General features: G+C 37.8%; 1 protein-coding gene across 1 annotated transcript in view; it reads left to right on the top strand.

The window, feature by feature from the left end:
* Positions 1-366: 366 nt before the first annotated feature.
* The window catches only part of tafa1b (TAFA chemokine like family member 1b), a 170187-nt gene continuing 146812 nt past the window's right edge, over positions 367-23741 (top strand). Inside the window, exons 1-2 of the mRNA XM_081357073.1 lie at positions 367-480; positions 2355-2492. Of these exons, the coding sequence (XP_081213199.1) occupies positions 2369-2492 (124 nt within the window). The 5' untranslated portion in view covers positions 367-480; positions 2355-2368. The remainder of the gene's footprint in view (positions 481-2354; positions 2493-23741) is intronic.

Consider the following 23741-nt stretch of genomic DNA (forward strand, 5'->3'; position numbering starts at 1 on the left):
GTGTCGTCGCATGTGCAGGACCAAAAAGTGAAGAGGCAAATTAGCTTGTTATCCCCCAAAGAAGCTTCTCCTTCAGAGGGAAGCGTGAGGAGGCTGAGAAACAGGAGGAATACGTTGCTCCTCTGGTGATTTAAAGGTGACATGACAAGCCGCTCGTCCCTCAAATCCCAGCTAGTTTCTGATAGCGTTTCTCAGCTGTGACGGGAGTTTCTGCTGTCGGATGCCTGACTGTGTTCGGGTGGATTGCAGCCAGGAGGACTTACAACAGAAGAGGGGATCAAGGGAAGGAGCAGGAACAAAAGTCTCCTCATCCCCCCACCCCTCCACCCCCTATCCTCTGACCCGCAGATCCGAGCAGGAACTTTTTCTGCTGGGAAGCTCTTTCCCGTGAGCATGGATGGATTTATGATTATGTGATGAGGATATTGGATGGACATTGACGGCACGTTTCTTTAACGTTCTCCTGACGGTGTCTCACAGGTAAGATTAGGTGAGGTCGTTCTGTCTTGGTAGAACGAAAAAAAAAAAAAAAAAATCTTTATCTATAGGAGGTCAGTTCACAAAAAAAGACTAGAAAGTCAGCAGGTGTGTGCTTTTTTGAAATGGCAAACTTGACCAGCCACTTTTAAGCATGTGTTTTGTGCATCTCTGAGTCATTGATAGCTTATCAAAAATACTAACAGTTGACAGTTTCAGTACGGTGCAGATCTGATGAGCTTATAGGATTTTGCTGCCCATCCTCTCTAAGCTCCATGCTGATGCTGTGACATAGATGGACTTAAGACGGCCAATATTTTACATTCAATAACACATATGAGATTTATTTTGTAGGCTACTAATAACATCTGCAATACAGTGCGAGAACAAATATAGAACAAGCTTTTTTTTATATAGATATTTATATTTTTCTGAGACTAAAATGTGAAACTACACAGAAATGCACCGACTAATAATAATATTAATATTAAGTTTTTATTATTTATTTATGCTCTCAAAAATGTCTTTTTAAGTGTGTAGAGTGCTGCGTTGGTCGTGCGCAGGTGTGTCCGAGGACATGCGGATCATAAAGTAAAACATGTAAAAGCATCCAACCAGATGATTTATCAGATCAATGCATTAATTATACGACAGCTGCGAGCACCGACTCCCAAAGCTGCTCTCAATAACCTGCCGGAATCTCAGACACCATATCATGATGGAGTGACTTAGAAAAGTACCTGGAAAAATGAAAGATATGCAACAGAATGCATTGTGGAGGTGTTTAGGTGACCTTCTAAAGTCCAAGGTTGATTATTTTTTTCTTCTGTTGCATGTTAAAAGTCTTGATTGCATGTGCTAAATCTCCTTTTATTGTGTTGAAGAAGACAGTTGAAGTTTTTGAGGCAGTTTGCCAGCCTGGGAGAGAATAGCACTCCTCTGGGAACAGTTCACATTTCCACAAAACTGTGGATTAAGGAGGCTTTAGTGGAGCAAAGGGGATTACAATGGTGCTGTTAATAATTATATGCTTAATTTTGGGGCTTGATGAATATTCATTGGAAATTTCAATGTCATTTGAGAGGGCTCTGAGTGATGATCCGGCTTGTCAGCTTGAAGAGTGCAGGAAAACTAAGATGTGCAGTCCATTAATTAAACACTGTTTGCCATTTAGAAGTGGATTTTTTATATTTTTTTATTTTATTTTTTCTAGTCAGAAGATGAGTCAAGGAGGAATTTAAAAGTGTTGATAATACTGATGTTAGCATCTGCCTTGTAAATTTAAAGTTGGAGAAAACTTGGACTTGGAAAACATCTCAAGAGTTGTATTATTGTTAATTGTTTTGGTTGCTATTAGTGGATTATTAAATGGCTTTTTGTTTTGACCTTAATCCTTTATTATTATAAAATCAGTCATGTTGATCAGTCCAAGTTTGAGAAAACTCGCCATATATATTGCAACACGTAAATAAGGTTATCACATTTAGTGATTAGTGTGGCTGGTAACACTGTATTTTACAATGTCCTTGTTACATCTTACATGTTACTAAAGTAATAACTATAAATTTTGCATAATTACATGCAACTAAACCTAATCCTAACCCAAACCCTATAGTAAGTACATGTAGTTAATTAATATTACTTAAATGTATAATCACACTGCAACAAGGACACCTTAACAGTGTGTGCTTTAAAAACTGCATTGTCATTTTTGAACTATTTTGTCTTTAAGTAAAAGTTCCGATGTGAAATGATGCTTGTTAACAGTGCAATATTCAATAAAGCTGAGGGCTGAAATCGTACGTGCGTGTAGGTGTGTGTCAGATAGAATAAACATTCTGCTTTTATCTTCAGTCTTTGATGTCTTTTCTCTTCAGCCGGTGCTCCTGCCATGTCCTGGCTCCTGTGTCTGTGGATAAGTGTTAGCTGCTTACTGCTGTGCCACGCCACTTTGTACGAGACCATCCAGCAGCATCATGTGACCCGCCCGGGCCGCAACGCCATACAGATACTGGGTCAGTGTCTCGTTTAAACCGTATGTTCGTTTTCATTAAGTCAGTGATGTGTTTGTTATCTGCTTCTCGGTTTGAACTCTGCTGGTTGTGGATGTCCATGTGGTTGTCTGCTTGGGGACACTTTGTTTAGAAGACATATGAGATTGAGATGATTGTGTATTGGCATTATCGATATCAGAAACGCTTAAAAGAGTTTAAATGCATAAAACACTCATTGCAGTGGACCACCGGGGTGACCACCACAGTCCCGAAATTGGGAGCTTTGCGTCCTATAAGACGTAATCAGTGCCCCGCATTTCAGTTATGTCTGTATTATTTTATTTCTTCCTTGAAATTACAATACCACAATAAGAAATATACTACTAAAAAAATGCGATTGGCGTAGAGAGGAATTTTTTTAATGCTGATGACAAATGCGTGGATGAAGCAAAGGAACCATGTGGACCTCATCAAAAGTCATTAAATATAGTAAGTGTTTGCATAGTCTAATAAAGGGAAATAAACTAGTCGCTACTTAGGAACATTTATTTTAGTATAAAATAAGATTTTTACATATAGCCTGTTATTCAGTTCATTATTTTTAGTAGACTCAATAGGTCCAGTAGAGTAAATTACATTGTATCACTCAAACCTGGGCAAATTGAGAACCGGTCACAATTAACAAAGCTTAGAACGTTATCATCCAACTTTTTGGCAAATAGGCTTTCCTATTTCCTGTAATTCAATATTTACATAGCATAATAGTAGTAACACACGTGTCCCGCATTGTCCCGGAAAATCACATCTGCTGTCCTGCAACAGAGCAATAACCAGGTGGTCACTCTAGTGGTTAGGGTTAAGAAACTTCGTGGTAGGCTTGTTATCGTATTCTCTTGGTCGAATGTTGAAAAGAGATTTACGTAGAAATCCAGCTCAAGATACTTTGTTCTAGCTATATCAACGAGTGGCTTGTAAGGGGTTTTGCATTGTAAGTTACCCAGACTGCCGCGGTAGAAATCTTCTGTGTGCGTATATGTGTGTGTGTGTGTGTGTGTGTGCGAGACAGGCTTGAGGCTAAACTCTCCTATCAGCATGCTTTGAATACGAGCAGCTTTGATCATAGAGGCTCTGGTGGAAATGACAATTTACGTCTATCGCCTGCTCTATGGAAGTATTTGGCAATTAAGCAGTGTTTCGCTATGAGGGCCGGCGGGAAGAGATACAGCAAGGTGGGTCTTTCTTCAACACTAAGTATGCAAATGGAAGCGATGTGGCATACTTTCAACATCGGAGCACGGATACAAGGAACTCCAAAGCATTTTAATGCAATGTCTTGTCCTTATTGATGTGTTCGTTACTTCATTACTATCGATTTTGCATCTAGGGTAGAAAAAAGATACACAGCAAACTTAAACTTGTTTATTTAAAAAATATTACCGTCTTCAGGACACCATACATATGTGAGAGAGCTTCACATCTCAGAAAGCACTTCAAACCCATTAATCCAATACAAGGAGAGAAAAGTGTGATGTATGTCAGAAGGACCCGGATGAATTTTTAACACCATTCTTCCAGGTTTTTATCCTGCCCAGCAGAGCATGGTGCCAGAAATGTTCAAGGAAGATTGTGTCCCATTGTAAGTGTTCCCTGAATTATTTAAGGGATCGGCTAAACAACAAAAAGACCCCCCCCCCCAACTCTCACACACTCTCCATGCTATATGGAAAAGTTAGACAAAACCGCATGTGTGAATTCACATCTCTGGTGTTAGGAAGGTCGAGAAGGGCTCGATAATGGAGGGCTGTAGCTTTTAAACACTCACCCACACTCGCACACATCCACATTGCAGCCGCTGAAGACATTTTCTCTTGTTTTGCTGAAGTTTTTATGATTTTGCATGTTGTTGTTTTTTTGCATGAAACCCAAACAAAAGGGTTGAGAAGACTGTTTATGACGATGGGTTTCTGACCTGCTATATTTATCTTTACAGGCAAAAATAGCCATAGCTAAAATTCATAGTGCCCCGGACCCATTCTCTCCAGGACAATTGAGTAGTCTACACCATCCTTAGCAAGCAAATTTTTTTTACAACATTGTATTTTGGTTACAGTACAACATTTTTAAAACGTTTTAGAAACCATATAATAATAAATAAAAAAAATAACCAAAATAAAACGTTTTACACTGTACATTTTGTACAAGTACAATCAACTTGAACGTTTAAGTCATTTCAACTGACAAAAAACGAGTTGAATCTTGTATAACATAAAAAAAGTAAAAAATTGCTCAACACTTAAAAACATATGTTGTCATAACTTATTGATCATATAATTATTATTTTTTTTACAGTGTGGAAACGTTGTGAAAATACCAACTTGCTATGTTTTCTTTAAGTAGTAAAAAAATGTAATATCACTTTTACTTCAAAAATAAAACCAGACCAAACTTAAACTTTTGTGAGATGTTTTATTTAAGAGTTAAAATAACACTGGAATAAGACTTCATTGAAAAAAAAAAAAAAAAAAAAAAAAAAAAAAAAAAAAGTAAATTATTGAAAAGTAACATTTTCACATTAATGCAATTAAGTGAGTAAAAGATGTAGTCCAATAGTGATTCGGTCTTAATTCAAAGTATGACATTTTTGTATGCAGTTTTTGTAATACCGAATCTGTAGATGAACCAGGCTTAATGGAGTTGTTTTATGTGATTCCTTTGTAATGGCAAAGGTGTAAAGACATGGAACAGGCTAATTAGATGCCACTGAGCTCCACAAGCCTTCCCACAAAGGCCCGGTTTTGTTGCTAGCTGAATCAACAAACATCTAAAGCTGTGTGTATCGGCAGCATTGTTAATGAGCTTTCTTGTTGTCAGGTCTGCAGGAAGCACTGGTCGCACTTCAGTATTACCTGCTATCCTCTGCCATCTCAGCTGACTTTGAGTCTGGATACTGTGAATGTAAGAGAATATCTTAAACTGCTTGAGTAATGATAACAACTTATTGGATAGAGAGATTGGAAGGAGAGTTTTGATGAATGTTTTCTCAAGACATCTCAAGTAAGTAAAGACTTTTGACAAGAAAAATGAACTCTGATTTGATGTGTGGCATAGTAATAGTGTATGAAGGACACAGACATTACTGTATGTCTGGTAGTCGGGAACCTTCATGCTATTCATGTTAGATAAAACCTGAAAGGTACTGAAAGGTAGTGAAAGAGATTTGTTTAAGTTTTTCTTTTTCATCATTGACATTTTTTTTAAGTTATTATTTATGTTCTCATTTTCTTTTTATGATTTTTACTTACAACTTTTATTTATTTTGAGGTTCTCCACCCATGTGTGCGGTTCTAATGTTTTGAGAGAAAAAAAGTACTTCGACTTAAGATTTTGATAATATACTGACTCGTCTTTGATATAATCACTTGGACAGCAGTGTGTTTCGGGGAATTCAAAAACTATGATTAATACCTGAATTAAAATTGATTTTGTAATTCTAAAACTCTCTCTAGTTCCATTAGGAAGACCTTTTAATATAAATAGATTTCCATTGCCTGGAGAGAGATCTAACATTTAGATTTTTTTTTTTGCCCCTCTTTTTATCCATTGGCGCTATTATCCGACAATCAAAGCCTATTAAAACAAGTATCCAAGATTAAAAATGAGACTGAGTAAAGGAAAGCAGAGCATGATTCATTTTGAAAAGCTGTCATCATTTATTTAACTGTGAAACACCCCCACCAATGATATTCGAGGACAAACACTTTATATCAATGCCAAAAATGCTTCAAAACCCTGCAGACAGGAGAGAACGGCACCATATTACTCTGTGGGTTAGACAGAAGTGTTTCAGTGTAACCAGGAGCAATTGTATTTCCTTAATCAAGGTGGAAGTTTCAGTGCTTGAGCCAAAATCTTTCATAAATGATGCGATGCATTAATGACTACTTATTATCAAAGACAAACTCATGATTGTAGATGTTATGCTGAATAATGGAACGTGTTTTATGTGTACTAAGGGAATGATAACTGTCGTAAATGTTTAGTTTAGGGGAATTTATTTTAAAGGTAGTTATGGCAGAACATTGGTTGCTGACTGTTTGAGTTCTGATGGTAATGTAGGCAATGCGGATTCAAGTCTGGCACGCAACACATCCTGCTAGCATTTTCCTTTCCTTTTACTCTGCCCCTTTTATCTCACACACTTATCATGCGGAAAAGAAATGTCAGGCAAATCAGATGCTGAATGTTGAGTGTAGGTGCTCATGTGGGAAATGCAGGTTTGAGTCAAGCCTGCAACACAACCTGATACAATTTCTCTGTATTTCTTTTTTTTTAAGAGGCACAAAAACATTAATTGTTCACCTCTTGAATATAGAACTCATGCAATTTTTGGCAATGTTTTAGTTATTGACCATTTGTTGCAAAGTGCCACTGTTTTTAGCTCAGTCATCATGCAGAAAAGGCAATGTTTTGATGTTCATGTGGGCATTGCAGGTTTGAGTCCAGCCTACAGCAATCTTCTTGCTGGTAATACAAACTCACACATTCAGGTAGCTTTAGCTGCACAGTTAGCAGAATGGTTATTTGTCTGTGGATGATGGATACAGTAGTTGTCAGGTCAGAGGTGTCTCTGTACAAGTGTAATCCTCCATGCAGTTCAGGCTTTTCACAATATTCCAGAAATCGGCTTACCTCCTATAACACGAGATTGACATGAATACCAAAATGGATTTGGTTGCTTTTGAATTCTCTCTTTGTCCCCCAAAACCCCCCCTCTTTTTTTTTTTTTTTTGAGAAACAACCAAAAAAAAAACCTCCCTCCATCACAGCTGAGGCTTATATTGAGTAACGAGTTGAGTCGCTCCACTGCTCCATCACCTGTTCAGGCACCGTCTCCAAGCCTTCTGCTTCCCATGAGCCCGTGCAGGACGGGCAGGACCGGCCCCCGCCCGCGTTCCACTCTCAGCCGAGATTGATGGCGGTCCGATTCCGGGCAGCCAATTCTAGTCTCTCAAGGAATAATCCACTACATTGACAGATGAGCAGAATGTGACATGACACAATCCCAGACTGCAGTGTTTCTCTTCCTCCTCTGTCTTTACCTAACGAAGGCCCTGGCTGTTCTGGTCTTGGCTGCTGAATATTTTCCCCATCGGCTGGTGCTGTAGCCCAGCAACAGAGAGAAAAACTAGCCTCATCTCTTTGCTCATTTATTCGCTCGCCTTCAGAACGTTCCTGAGAATGCAAATTACCAATAGGTGCATGTTGGGTCATAGTTTGTTTTAACCTTCGTCACAATTGTCTCCTGTTATACAACCAATGACGACAGCGGATTATGAATCAGAAATGCTCTCGGCTTCCACAAATTATGATCAGTTTCTAATAATACAATAAATAAATAAATACAAAAAAGTTAACTGCTTGAATGAAATCTAACCGGATGCTTTTATGTCAATGTTGATGGGAACACAGATGGGATGCACAGATGTTTTATATTCATCCATCCATCCATATCTTTATATATATATATATATATATATATATATATATATATATATATATATATATATATATATATATATATATATCGATGGATGGATGAAGATATGAATGGATGGATGGATGGATGGATAGATGGATGAAGACTCCAGTCTTCAGTGTTATGTGATCCTTCAGAAATAATTCTAAAATGTGGATTTGATGCTCAAAAAACATTAATTATTATTATCAGTTGAAAACGGTTTTGTATTTTCTTTTTTTTTTCAGGATTCTTTGATGAATAGAAAGGTCAAAAGAACAGCATTTATTTGAAATACAATCTTTTGTAACATTATAAATGTCTTTACTGTAACTTTTGATCAATTTAATTCGTCATTGATTAATAAAAGTATTGTTTTCTTTTATTTATTTCCCCCAAAAAATAAAATAGAAATTCTTACTGACCCCAAACTTTTGAACGGTAGTGTTTAATGTTTCAAAAGCTTTCTATTTCAGATAAATGCTGTTCTTTGGAACTTTCTATTCATCAAAGAATCCTGAAACAAAAATGTAAATAACTGTTTTCAATATTAATAATAATAAGAAATGTTTCTTGAGCATCAAATCATCATATTAGAATGATTTCTGAAGAATCATATGACACTGAAGACTACAGTATGCTGAAAATTCAGCTTAACCATCACAGGTATAAATGACACTTTACTGTATATTCACATAGAAAACAGCTGGTTTAAATTGTAATAATATTTTACAATATTATTATTATTATTTTTTTTTTTATCAAATAAATGGAGCCTTAGTGAGCAGAAGAGACTTCTTTTAAAAACATAAAAAAAATTGACCGATCCAAAACTTTTTTAATGGTAGTGTATATATACACAGGTACACGATACCAGATGAATAGAAATTTCAAAAGAACAGCATTTATTTGAAAAATAGTATTTTAGTATTTTCAGTAAAAAGTCGTACTAACCATAATCAGATGCTTAACGTTCAATTTTGTTGCCCATGTGGGCAATGCAGGTTCGAGTCCATACATATGTATTTTTATTTTAATGAGCAATGTTACTATCCCTTTGTTCTAGTCACAGTAATATCGTCCAAATGAGTGCAGAGAATAATAGTTGTTGAAGACGTTTGTGCGGCTGTTTTATTATGAATTAATCAGATTAATTTCACACCTACTTTTAATTGTGGCAAACTAATTAGAAGGGGGAATTGATGACAAAACCAAATTCAATTACATGCAGCTCACTGGAACGCCATAGTAATCTGATTTCTTAGTAAATTGGATGAAGGAGAGGTTTGATTGGTCTGGCTGGGATGATTTACTCTCACATGCTCAAACTCATGCACTGTCACCACAGCAAACCTGACTTTAAACTGAAGCTTGAACTGAAGCCTAATGGCTAAACCAGATTTACTGTTTAAGAGGCATTTACATTTACATATGGTCAGCATCTGTAGTTAGTATGTTTGGAACTGTTGATCTGGTATGGTGTTCAACTTAAACTTCTTTCTTTCTTTCTTTCTTTCTTTCTTTCTTTCTTTCTTTCTTTCTTTCTTTCTTTCTTTCTTTCTTTCTTTCTTTCTTTCTTTCTTTCTTTCTTTCTTTCTTTCTTTCTTTCACTTTTTCTATCACACTTTTTCACGCTTTTTGTCTTTTCATTCTTTCTTTCACACCTTTTCACACTATTTCTTTTGCACTTTCTTACTGTTTCACGTTTTCTTGCCTCCTTGCATTTGCTCTTTCACGTCTTCTTTTGCCCATTCTTCGCACTTCCTTTCGCTTTCTCCATGCTTTCTTGCCTTTTTGCTTTCTTTCTCCCTCTTTCTTTCCGTCTTTCTCTTTTTGTCAGATGTCTCTTTCGAGCCGCTCCTCATCCCCTTCCCCCCTTCCGTCTTTTCCTCGGCCTCCTTTTTTCTCTCTCAATTTCCTCATCTGTATCTGGCCTTCAGACGATTTGTCATGGATCAGATGAGACAATTTGTCATGGATTAGTGCTCTTAACTGTGTGTGTGATAGTGAAGGCAGTCACTGGAAAAGCTGAAGAATCCTATTACAGTTCTTTTTATGGTAGTGTGTGCGCGCTTGCATGTACGCGTGTGAACATTTGAGTTGAATTCACATCGGGTGCGATCCTTCGTACATCTATTGCATACAATACGAAACAGATGAATCGTGCGCAACTGTACGTGGCAGGATGTTTTATCTGCATATTGGGTGTAAGAGACCGTTGTTCTGATACCTGTTGGTTTGCGTACTTTCACACAAAAACACACTGGCATATCAAGGTTCCCCAGATTTCCCAAGTAGCTTTACCCAAGCAGATCATGCCCGAAAGCGTATTGTTCCGATTTCTGCTCCTTAATAATGGCAGTATTTACTGATATTACAAAGATAGCAGGAATAAATATTCTTAATCTTTTTCCCTTTTCTTTTTTCCCTGGTGAGCACATGCAGTTCAGAGATACTGAGATTATTCATATTTGCAAAGCAAAACTGTCATTCAGAAGACGGAGCACGGTATGTGCATTAAAGGATTTTCTTTGCCAAGTGCAATGAGACAGAACAGGATTAGAGACCTGTTCTTTTATCGCAGCCTCCGTCTGAAAATAAGGTGGGCATTGAAGCTCTCTCCATCACCGTGGGCTTATTCACTATGACTACACACATCTCAAGAACGTCCATCGCGGAAGAGCTCAGTCTGGGGGACTCTAATTCATGCCATAGCCTTGATAGCATTTGCATTTCAGAATTCAGATCTAATTACATGCGCTAATTGCAGCTGCATCTGACTCACGTCTTTGTTTGTCTCTGCGGTTGAGTTCTTAGAAGCGCTTTCTGTCAGTTTGAAACGGAGACGTGGAACCGACCAGCGGCCAATGCTTCCGTTAAGTGAAATGATCCCAGACACCGAATTCCCCACCTGGCTGACTGCAATGCAGGCAGAATACATGAGCCATGTAAAATGAATTTCAGCCCACAAATCATTGCGACTTTTTTGTGCCTCTCATTCAATGCGCTATGAATTCTTACTCTGCTATTTGAAATCCAAGCGGGAGATTGATATAAAGCCGTAGTGTTTCTCTCGCTCTCTTTATTTGGCTCTTCCAGTGAATGCTACCGCAGATGGCTTGAACCAGTTTGAATCTCAATATCTAATTTGTTTAGTGACAGTCAGGATTTACAATCCTAAATGTGCCATTTCCTAAACTGTAAACAATCTGTACTCTTCTCAGTATCAGGATGATATTTGGGATTCACTGGCTGCAGTTACTGTATATAATTGGCAGCAATTTCCACTATTGATCTCAGTGATTTTTCTTTCTCTTTCGTTTATTTCTTTCTGTTTTTTTCTTTCTTTTCTTTCCATGAAATTCCCCCTTCAAGGGTGTAAGTTTGACTACCGATGCAGTTATTGACTGGGTAGTTCAAAGTGTGATTCAGGTGTAGATCAATCCTCACCATGTTGCCACAGGTCATGTTTTTTAGTTTTTTTTCCTCTGGAGCTGTTTTTCTTCATTTCAACAACTTTGTTTTCCATTTTCAAGAAAATCATAAGCCTGTCTGAATCACTGAATCATTTCAGATGTACCTCTAGGTTTATTAACACTTCTATTTATAAAATGTTGCCAATATATGCTTGCAGTGGAACAATGCACTTAATAATACTGTACTTCAGGACTCTTAGTTGTTAAAGGAACAACCATGCATTGTGTCATTGTGTCACAAGAAAAAGTGAGTGAAAAAGTATTATTAAATGTGTATATAATTATTATATAAACTTTTTGACATTGTCTTTATTACATCATACAAGGGGATCATTATATTTAGCAGTCGATGGCATAAAAAGTTTGAAAACTACTATAAACTTTCAGTAGTGATTAAATAAAAACATTTTATTGTGATTGGAAAATTATAGACTCCAAAGCCAGGGCTCACAAATTTTCATGGGATCGAGCGATTGCTACAGTAAAGTAACTGTGAACAGAACTAGCCAAAACATTATTTCATTCGTTTCCCTGAAACGTTCTGTTTGATTTGGTTTCATTGTGTTATAATTGTATATAGGATAAAAATAAGCAAGACTTGGTTTCCGTCCTCAACTAAATGACCTAGTCAACAAACATATCCTTCACCTCTGGCCACACTGGTCATTACCTTCTGGAAAGCTTTTCCCCAGCCAATATCCCTATTGTTTTACGTAGATGACTTGCATGCATCACTGTCTAGTTTTTTGCTGTTGGATCACAGAAACACAGCTCTGAGATTACTACAGTATGTGCTTCCATTGCCGAGCAAAGCTCACTGCGGGTGTTTAGAAGAAGCATTATTTATTAGAGCTGCCTCAGCTAGACACTGAGAGGCTTGTGCCGCTCCACTTTCCTTTTTATCACTTTCGAATGTGACCTCCGCAGAAATGTGTGACATTCTTCTTTTGAAACACTCCAAGAATATACCATTTCATCAAACTGACCCTCCTGAAAACAGCTGAAACTAGCCTAAACTGGGGTGCGTTTCTCGTACAACAAGGTAAATCGCTGCCTAACTACCATAGTACAATGCGGCATTTACCGAAACCGTAGTAACATGGTCACACCTCAGTCGTTTGAACCAAATTGGTTCAACTGGCTACGTTTACATGCACAACTTTTGTTTCAATCGGACTGAATTCATTCCGATTGATGAATCCGAACGTAATGTTAACATGAATGCTAAACATGTGATCGTGTTGATGTGCGTGTTTATATTTCACAAGCTTAAAATCGGAATAGATTTTTTTACATGCGCACACTGCACAAATATACAGAGTAAGTCTTATTGAAGTAAGTCGGTAACCAAACGACTGATGGACCCCATTGACTTCCATAGTAGGGAGAAAAAAATACTATGGAAGTCAATGGGGACCAGCAACTGTTTAATTACCAACCTTCTTTAAAATATCTTCTTTTGTGTTCAGCAGAAGAAAGGAAATCATACAGGTTTGGAACAACATGAGGGTGAGTAAATGATGACAGCATTTTCATTTTTTGGTGAGCTATCCCTTTAAACAGCAGACTTAAAGGGGGGGTGAAATGCTATTTCATGCATACTGAGTTTTTTACACTGTTAAAGAGTTGGATTCCCATGCTAAACATGGACAAAGTTTCACAAATTAAATTGTACGTTTGAAGGAGTATTTCTGTGCTAAAAATTGTCCTTCCGGTTTGTCACAAGTTTCGGAAAGTTTTTTTCGAGTATGGGTCTTCGTGACGTCAGCTGGGGCGGAATTTCCTTATATGGGTCCTAAGGGCACTTCTTAGCGCGGGCGCGCGCGCACTCGTAGACCAGAGCAAGAGAGCGAAAGCAGTACGCCATCAGAGCGCTCTGCTCGGCTTTTGGGAAGTCAATGTCACCAAAGAAGTGTGTTTTTGATTGCCAGGGCAAGACAACCCTGCACAGATTCCCAAAGAACCCAGCGTTAAGGGACCATTGGATGGAGTTTGTTTTTCCTGAGCATCAACGGACTGTTTGTTCCCTGCATTTCGACGATGATTGTTTTATAAACAAAGCCCAGATCGACGGATTTGCAGATCGTCTAATGCTTAAGGATCGAGCAGTCACAATGATAAAGGTTCGCGGTCGTGCGTTAGAACCGGGCGGTGAGTAAAACTGTTGAACAAATGTCTCTGTGTGTTGTTAGCTCGGCGCGTAAGCACAGCTTTAGCTCCGCCCACACGGCCCGCTTTCAGCCGCTCGTTTTTTTCCGTAAAGACTCGGTACAGCCTATCTTTCTTTTATAAATATAATAAAACTAAAGACTTTTTGGAGATATGAAGGATGCAATACTACTCTATAGGTACTCAAGATTAACAAGAGATTGAGTGAAAATGAGCATTTCACCCCCCCCCCTTTAATATTTATCCATTTCTGGTCATAATTTGGAGAAAATGAGCATATGAACCGGCTTATATTTATCATGCTGTAAAAATGCCCTTCCCCGCTCCCAAAACCACCCAAAACCGTCGTCTGTGGATGAGAATCTGAAACAGGGACTGGTAGGATGTTTTCCTGCTCCACTTCACAGACACTGAGTGAAAGGAGAATTTTAGAATGATGGGACACTCATTTATATGAGACTTTATTCAACAGGAAGGGCAACTCATTCCGCGCGACATACGTCATTACGCTATTTCAGCGTCATTGCTCACGTGTAGTCCTTTCAGTTTCAGTTTTCAATCCGATCAAGTGTTTACATGTTCTCTCGATCGGATTAGAACCACCCCTTTCAATCGAATCGAAATTCCATTCGGATCAAGCTCAATCGGATCAATTAAGGTGTTTACATGAAGGCTTTTCAGTCTGATTGAGCCGTCAGTCCGATAACTAAAGGATTATTTGTTTGCATATAAACGTAACCAATGATGTCACACACATATGGCAGAGTAATAACTTCTACTAGTTGAACAATTCAAGATCACATTTAATCGATAAAGTCGATAAAGAGTGCATCGCGTGTCTGTAAAGAGTGTGACGCGAATGATCCAAAACAACGTGTCAATTCATTTGCACTTGTAACTAATTGAATGTTTATATATATATATTAAAGCATTGAATCGCTATCAAATCACAATACATTCAATTCTTAGCATTTTAAATCGATTATTGACAAATCAAATGATTCACGATTCAAAGATATTTCAAGAGTGATGCATATGCTTCGGCAGGATTTGTAATCGATGCATCAAGAAAATGAGTGAATCATTACACCCCTAATAGTTGTCAAGCGATGATTTTGGGAAACCCTGGACTATTTTGAAGGTTTTAGAGGAGTTTTTGATTCAGGCCAGCTTTGCCAGGTGAACAAAACAATCTAATACTAGTCATCAGCTATCTATAAGAACAAAATAATGAATTCATTGTTAAAAATGTCATGTTTCAAACTGAAAAAAATTGGCATTTTCCCCCCATTTCCATTTCCCAGAAGTCTGCGTATGAGGCATTACATTAGATCAGAGCAGTGGGCGTCACAGTGGAAAGGAGTGTATAATATCTTCCCTGTGGATGGAAAGGGCACAGAGAGCATTGATTACTGCACCAGCAAAAAAAAAAAAAAAAAAAATACAGACCCTGACCTCTCATAAGCTGAAAACTCTCAAATGCTTATGTGACTCATGGTATTTCACCGCCTGTCACTTCCGCCGCATTGTTCGTCCATTCCGCCGAAGCGAGGATGAAGCAATTATAGTTTTTTACTCTTCGCTGGAGAGGGCAAAACAGGATGGCAGTTTGCGATCTCTCCAACTTTTATTGAATACATTTAAATTGTCATGCCGAATCCAAAAGCCACGAAAGGCTGGAGAGGGTGTACCGGGGCCGGACGTGACAGTCGATTGTGATGTGTTTGTGTGTGTGTGGGTTTAGTACGGAGAGTTGCGGAGGAGGCAGGGAGGAGTTCTCATTAAGGTGGTGTGTGTTTGTGTTGCGTGACAGGTCCTCGCCTCTGCCTGACACTGTGACACTTTCTGTGACATGGAGGAACAGAGAGGAAGGCGAAAGAGAGGGAGAGAAAGAGAGAGAAGGTAGCAGCTGTGGATGTTGGTAATATGCCTTGGAGTGGCGTTGTGATTTTTTTTTTGTCACGCACAAAGGTGCCATTCTGACATCAAGCGTCATGCTTGAAGAATGGCTCTGTATGGCTCGGCAGCTGTGCCTTCAAAACATCTGTGAAGTTTTTATTTTTATTTTATTTTTATTGTATGCCATCACTACACCCTTTTTTTCCCCTGGATTCCCTCGATATTATTGATTGGCAAGTCCTCATATAACCTTTTTCGTCCATGTCACGGCAGTTCAACACAATCACAGGTGGGGTCCAAAAGTCTGGGTTAGCATGACACTGTTCATATGGATATACTATGGATGGACATGTTTTTAATTTATGAATTAACAACTTTTTTATAATTTCTATCTAGACAGACAAAATGTATAAAAATTGTGATAAAAAATTGTTATTTCCTAGAAAGAAAAAAAAGAAAAAAAGAAATAACAATATGCTTTACTGATTATTAACATAAACTAACATGTCAAATATATAGTTTAACCAACATGCAGAAACATAAAAATGAAAAATAATGTGATCCTCATGACTGTTTGTCAAGATCAATACGTTTCATAAAAATATAATAATTTGACCTTTTCATGGCAAGGAAATGTTGGTTCAGGTTGTTTGTATGTTGTTCATGTTCCTAAAAACATAATGATATATTTTAATTAATAATGGATGGAATATTTGTTTGAAAGTAATTATTATTAATTATTTATTTTCATGAGTTTTAAATCTCAGATTACATTCTCAGGATTTTGGACCCCACGCTATATCAAAACCAAACTGCTTTGCATAGTTTATACAGACATACATACATATACATATAATTAACATCATTTGAGATGTTCAAGAACACCCCCCCCCCCATAACCCCCTCCATCTCTGTGCATTACTGAGGCGTGTGAGGTCTGTCAGCCACGGCTCCTTACTCTCGTCCGCGGCTGCTCGCATGCAGGGGTGTGAAGAATTACTGTTCCGCTGGAATTAGCCTGAGCACCACTTCAAGTCCGAATCAATGAACGAGATTTAAATTACACTTAACAGATGAAAGCCCCTTCACCTCTGATAGCACACTCTACCCAACGACTACGTAACGGGCAAACACTCTGAGAAGAGGTGCGCTAGTCGAGTTTAACAGCCCATTTCGTGGTTACTGAGCACAGTTCTCGATCTTGCATCAAGATATTGTTTCGTACTTCCTGTGTGGCTATGAAAACTATGAGAGCTATCTGTCTGTCTGTCTGTCTCCGTCCGTCCCTATTTATCTATCTATCTATCTATCTATCTATCTATCTATCTATCTATCTATCTATCTATCTATCTATCTATCTATCTATCTATCTATCTATCTATCTATCTATCTATCTATCTATCTATCTATCTATCTATCTATCTATCTATCTATCTATCTATCTATCTATCTATCTATCTATCTGTCTGTCGATCTCCATCTGTCCGTCCCTATCCATCCATCCGTCTGTCTGTCTCTGTCTGTCTCTGTCTGTCTGTCTGTCTGTCTGTCTGTCTCTATCTATCTATCTATCTATCTATCTATCTATCTATCTATCTATCTATCTATCTATCTATCTATCTATCTATCTATCTATCTATCTATCTATCTATCTATCTATCTATCTATCTATCTATCTATCTATCTATCTATCTGTCTGTCGATCTCCATCTGTCCGTCCCTATCCATCCATCCGTCTGTCTGTCTCTGTCTGTCTCTGTCTGTCTGTCTGTCTGTCTGTCTGTCTCTATCTATCTATCTATCTATCTATCTATCTATCTATCTATCTATCTATCTATCTATCTATCTATCTATCTGTCTGTCTGTCTGTCTGTCTGTCTGTCTGTCTGTCTGTCTGTCTGTCTCTATCTATCTATCTATCTATCTATCTATCTATCTATCTATCTATCTATCTATCTATCTATCTATCTATCTATCTATCTATCTATCTATCTATCTATCTATCTATCTATCTATCTATCTATCTATCTATCTATCTATCTATCTGTCTGTCGATCTCCATCTGTCCGTCCCTATCCATCCATCCATCCATCCATCCATCCGTCTGTCTGTCTCTGTCTGTCTGTCTGTCTGTCTGTCTGTCTGTCTGTCTGTCTCTATCTATCTATCTATCTATCTATCTATCTATCTATCTATCTATCTATCTATCTATCTATCTATCTATCTATCTATCTATCTATCTATCTATCTATCTATCTATCTATCTATCTATCTATCTATCTGTCTGTCTGTCTGTCTGTCTCCATCCGTCCGTCCCTATCTATCTATCTATCTATCTATCTATCTATCTATCTATCTATCTATCTATCTATCTATCTATCTATCTATCTATCTATCTATCTATCTATCTATCTATCTATCTATCTATCTATCTATCTATCTATCTATCTATCTATCTGTCTGTTTGTCTGTTTGTCTGTCTGTCTCCATCCATCCATCCATCCATCCATTGTTTTTTTATTTTTCTGTCTATCCTTGTATCCTGTACAGCCATATGAATTTCTTTGAATTTTAGTTAATATTAATTTTGTATTTTAATTCCTTGCATTGAAAGTCAAATTGAAAATCTCCAATCCTTCTGCTACACCAGTTCACCATTTTAAGGCAGTTCTCAATGCAGTCCTAAATGGTTCACCACCTTGTTTTGGATATGAAAGTATCGGCTCTTTAGTCTTATGGAGGAAATTCTGCATTAATCGGGTCACGGCGAGTAAAACGATACCAAAGAAATAGAGTCCGATTAATCAGTTTAAAGGCTGCACTGACGTTTACATCGTTTAATCCCAAAATGGCCCTCATAAAACGATGTCCACGTCGGTCTAGAATTACGTCTTTTGTTCAGTCTAGTTTTAGAGGAAACATAAGCTCGGATGAGTTGCAGTTTTGGCCTGAAATGCTAGCCGGTATTTATTATTCAGGATCGAGTGTGATAGCTGTGTGGCCGAAGGAGAGAGTGCTTGGAGGCTGCAGCCAGAACCGGCCCAGAGAAGATGCACAGGATCAATCCCTGAAAAATGACCAGCATCTATCATTATTTGCAGATGCGGCTCTTGGGAGACGCAGAGACTCATCATCGAGGGCCGTGCTGTTCAGGCATTTACATCTGTCTGCGTGCATGTGTGTTTGTGTTGCTATGCAGACAGATGGTCTCCATTTGATCAGGGAGGGGTAGTAATGGCAGAGGAGATGGTCTAAACGAATACCTGTCACCAGAACTCATGAGTTGGCCATCATCTCAGCTTCCCCCTCTATAAATATGTTAACATTGTTAAATGGACCACGGTCTGCAGCTGCCCAGCTGAGGGTTGCGCTGCCAGGCATATTGGGCACAGTGCCATCAACGCATTTTAGAGTGAGCTTGTGTCAAAATTTAACACCTGAGGGTCTCTTAAAACAATTATATATGCAGATGATAGGTAATACAGCTTGTTTGTCAAAGGTACGCTCATGAAGGGGTCAGGACATGAGAAATCAAATTTTACTTTTGACATATAAGAGGTCTATAAGAGGAACATCCTTAAAGTTTCATAGCTTAAAACATCCTCCTCATTATAAAAAAGCATTGCAAGCTCCAAAAATGGTTCGTCTGAACATTGTGTGTTCTGTGACGTCACATGGTCGGAAGCCTGAAGAACATTTAAAAAATCTAAAGAACATTTTTACACTTTAAAGAACCTTTTGTGGAATAGAACGTTTCCATGAATGTTCTTCCTTGAACCCGAAATGCCAAAAGAACCTTTATTTTTAAGAGTGTAGAAGATGAAACTTTTTGGAATAACAATTTCAACCCGTTTGCCTGACTCCAGATGTTCTTTCCTTCAGCATGTACCATGGATTATATCACATTCAAGACAATAATATCCCAATAGCTTGTAAACAAATGTCAATGTCACGAATGACAGTCTTATTAAAACTGTTGCTATTGCACATTTAGCCGTTTAGGCGATGTGTAATTCCCTGCTTATCTTGACACACTTGCAAATCCATTTTTGAAGGTTAGATTTTAAAGGCACAAAAAATTCCGCTCTTATCACCCTTTTTTTGGTCTTATGAGATGTTAGATTGCACGTTTTACCCTGAGCGATAGACAGAAACTAATCTGCGCAGCTTGTAAAAAACGCACTCGGGCCATAAAGGCGACAATTCCGCGGGCTTAAATCATGATATTAGTTCCTTAATGGCCCGATATAAAGCTGTGTATCAGAAAGATGCCGCCTGGCCCTGACGAGAACGCTTTGAGATCATTGCGAGAGAGCTCACCCGTGACACATTGAAGGAGACCTGTCAGTTCTGGAATCCTCGACCATTTTTATCTCCGCAGATGAGTCTCGTATTTGCCTCGTAACTGAGGCACTTTCAGGTTAACTGGAGGCTTAGTTGCAGACTGCATATTTATCAATATTGAGAAGACGAATAGGCGAGCGGAACTGCTGTCCATGCAGTTATGAAGCACTTCTTCATTAATCTTACAGACTAAGGTTATCTTTTAGCCCTGTGCGTGTGTGATTTCCATCTGTGCGGCTCTTCATGGCTGTGTGTATGTGTGTCACAGGAGCCTTTTGTCTTTCAGGCAGCGTGAAGAGGAGCACTATTATACTCTATAAATAACTGTGCAATTAGCATTTGAATGGTAAAATAATTAATTTTAACGGATTCTTGAACAAGACAAAATGTTGAATTTGTCAAAACACTGTGTCGTGCATGTCAAAATGGCGATGTCACTTTGTAAAGAAAGTCTATACGCCTGCATGCGCACGTACGCATTCAAACGCACATGCCTATAGACTAAACACTTAATACGTATGTGTCACCGTTTTCACAGATTCTATTTTAAGTTAACATGGAGATGATAATGGTATCGTTTTCAAAAACTTGTAAATGAGCGACCAAGATGGATTTTCTGTTTTCAGTTGAAAACAGTGTTGTGTAAACTGCCCCTAAATGAATAACTAATGAGTTTTACAATGGAAATGAATCAACGCTGAACTTACTTGTACTAGACAATGACTTTCTTCTAGTGCTGCTGTACAGCCAAAACAATCTATGTTGCATTGACTTCCTGTTATCACTATAAAGCTTCTTAGAAACAATCGGTATTGTAAAAAACTTGACTTGATTACTTAACTTGTTACATGGCGGCTTTCCCCATGCAATTTTGATTTGAGTTGCAAAGTTGTCCACTTGGGCAACAGTTTACAATGTCTTAGGGGAAAGTTTAGCTTCGGCAAACCTCTAGTTTTATGTTATAGCCGTCAGTCCTTCAGAAATTGATGATCAAATTCTTCTTTGTGAAGTGATTAAAACGCAAATAGAAAATGATATGAAATCAGACACAGCCAGTTGAGACTCTGAGACAAGATTTAGTATCAGTTTTAGATTAAATCACTAAATAAAAATTATATTGTCCATTTTACAAAATATTATCATGAAAAGAAATTGGGGAGTAAAGGAAATGATATTCATTTTTCTCTTTCTCTCATCTCCTCGTAAACTTTTATTCTTGTTCTGTGCAAACTGACAGCCACCTCCAACTCGTATTGAGTTCTTGTCCACAAAGACGCATCCGAACCCTCTTTTTATGACAACCACGCACACAGATGCATCATCCACCACTTCAAATAACAAGACTGGATGTTTAAAACAATTGCTAATTGAGTCTCATACCTGTCAAGTGATGGGGAAAAAAGACAATGCATATTTTCATGTTGTTTTTTTTCTGAACAAAACATTCCAGATCATTTCAGCTCTTGGCTCAGCTCTGCTAAACAAATTCTAAATGTTGTCCAAACTGTGATGAGGAAAAGTAGTAAAAAAACAAAGAAGAGTGTCCTGCATAAACGATTTATTTTTCCAAAAAGCTGAGACCCAAGCCTGTCCGCCTGCTTCTGTTTTTAGGCCTGATGGAGGACTCTGCCACTCTCCGTATGATAATTGTCTTACTGCTCTAGCCGGAGCAGCCAGCACAAGCATTTCTCAGCCAAGAGAATGTGTCAAGCATCGTATTTAGCCACTCATTCGCACTGCTTCTCTGGTCTAAATCCAATTTATCAGCCGTAATGGACTACAGAAATTGTCTATTTAAACAGCCGTCTGACAGCCTGCGGGCTAAAGCAGGGATGGTGCCGAATCATATGCTTCTTATGGACCAAAGATGGGGAGACCGCGAGGATCAGATTTGGATTGTTAAAGGAAGCATCAAACCTTTCTGAGCCAGAGAGCAGGTCCAACAGATGATGCTCAGTATGATTTCACAAGTAGGACATGTTCCTGAATGAGCTGGAACACTTTCCTATCAGCCGATCACAGCTTTAAGACTTTAGTCAGGTCATTCCTGTTGTGCAGTAACTTTTGAACTTTGCAATGCAATTTAAAGTATTTCTGTAAAAGGGTAAATCAGACTTTAAGAAATTATTTTTTAATTAAATTGTATTTTTTTATTCAATAAACCTTGATTATTTAAACAATGACTAGAAAGTTAACAAAATGAAACCTTGCAAGATGGAAATCAACTGAATTTCACATTGAGTGATCTTTATATGAGAGTGCTGACTTATTGGTTTATTTATATTGATTTATCTTTTTGGACAAATTGCATACCATTTTCTTTAAAGGGGTGGTATAATGGCCTTTTCACAAGATGTAAAATAAGTCTCTGATGTCCCCACAGTGTGTATGTGAAGCTTTATCTCAAAATACCCCACAGATATTTTTTCAAATTGTCACTTTTCAAGGGTGAGCAAAAACGCACCGTTTTTGTGTCTGTCCCTTTAAATGCAATTGAACTGCTGCTCCCAGCACAGGGGGTGGAGCTACAACAGCTTGTGTCCTGAAAATTTTAAAAACTTTAGCCTTTTATGTTCAAACCGGAGTCAGACAAAGATGGAGAGACTCAAGAAGATGTGACAACATGATGACAATGGTTAGTTGATGAATTTATGTAGCTTATGTGTATTATCTTCTAGTCATTGATTAGCATATTCTGTCATGATAATCTATATATCGTGTTCATGTAAAGGGTTTATGTAAATTTTAAGTGTTTGTGATGTCACTAACCCGGGAGGAATGTTGTGTATCCCTACCAGCCGTTTGTTGTAGTCCTTAAAAAGCATTTTTTTTTTAACAGATAATATTTCCCTTTGCTTTGAACTTTGAGCCTCGTGACTCTGCAGATTTTGTTTATGCTCAAACAGCAACTTTACACACTACTTAAAGTAAAAAAAAAAGTGAAATCATAATCAACCACAAACTTTAATTTTATCTATAGCCAAATTTAATGTTTTTTTTTTTGTTTGTTTGTTTGTGGCCTCGCAGAGCTATCACTTTAAAGGCATCATTAACTTTTTATTTTTACATTTTATAATGTTCCGAGGTCGAATTATAATGTTAGCAAGATTTTTACATGAAAATTAAAAATTTAGAATAGGCTATTTTCTATCCTGTTTTTGACCCTTTCTTTGAAACACTCTGTTTTGATAGGTGTGCCACATTCAAGACTTGGAAGTAAACACCCACTGCTATGATTGGGTAACAGTTTTGCATATTAAAATAATATTTAATGGCCCCATCATAACACGTATGGAATTGTTTTGAAAAATGTTGATGTTGAAAAATGGCAACTGGTGAAATTCAGCCATACATAAAGTTGGAGTTACCACAGTTATCATTGACAAAGGATAACTAACAGTGTTTTGAGTAAATGGATTATGTTCATCATCGTTCATCATTTTCAGTAAAGTGAGACATAGCAATAGTGACACATTAAAAACACGCTTGTGTGTTGCTACATTACTGTCCGATTCAATATAGTTGGGATTGCATCATCTTTTATTTTAAGTCTCTCTGACATTGAACTGTGTCTTGTTTAAAAACGAATCCACAGTAAAATGTAGCAAACCAACGAACAGCATCTTACTGATTCGATCTGGAGCTTAATGTTAGGATCACAAGGAAGGCTATGCTATGACTGTTTTTCCACAACTTGGCACTGTAAAACGTCTTGTAATCCTCAGAGGCATCTCTATCATTTTGTTGCTGGAGTAATCCTGTGTTTGCCTTTCTCTCGTATTAGCTCAACTCTTAATACATGCACAAATTGGTGGGCAGGGCTAAAGAGGCAATGATGTAGAAGTAGGCGTTGATCTGCAGAGGCGG

This window comes from Scardinius erythrophthalmus (assembly GCF_964197995.2).
Source record: "Scardinius erythrophthalmus genome assembly, chromosome: 25".
Classification (NCBI taxonomy): domain Eukaryota; kingdom Metazoa; phylum Chordata; class Actinopteri; order Cypriniformes; family Leuciscidae; genus Scardinius; species Scardinius erythrophthalmus.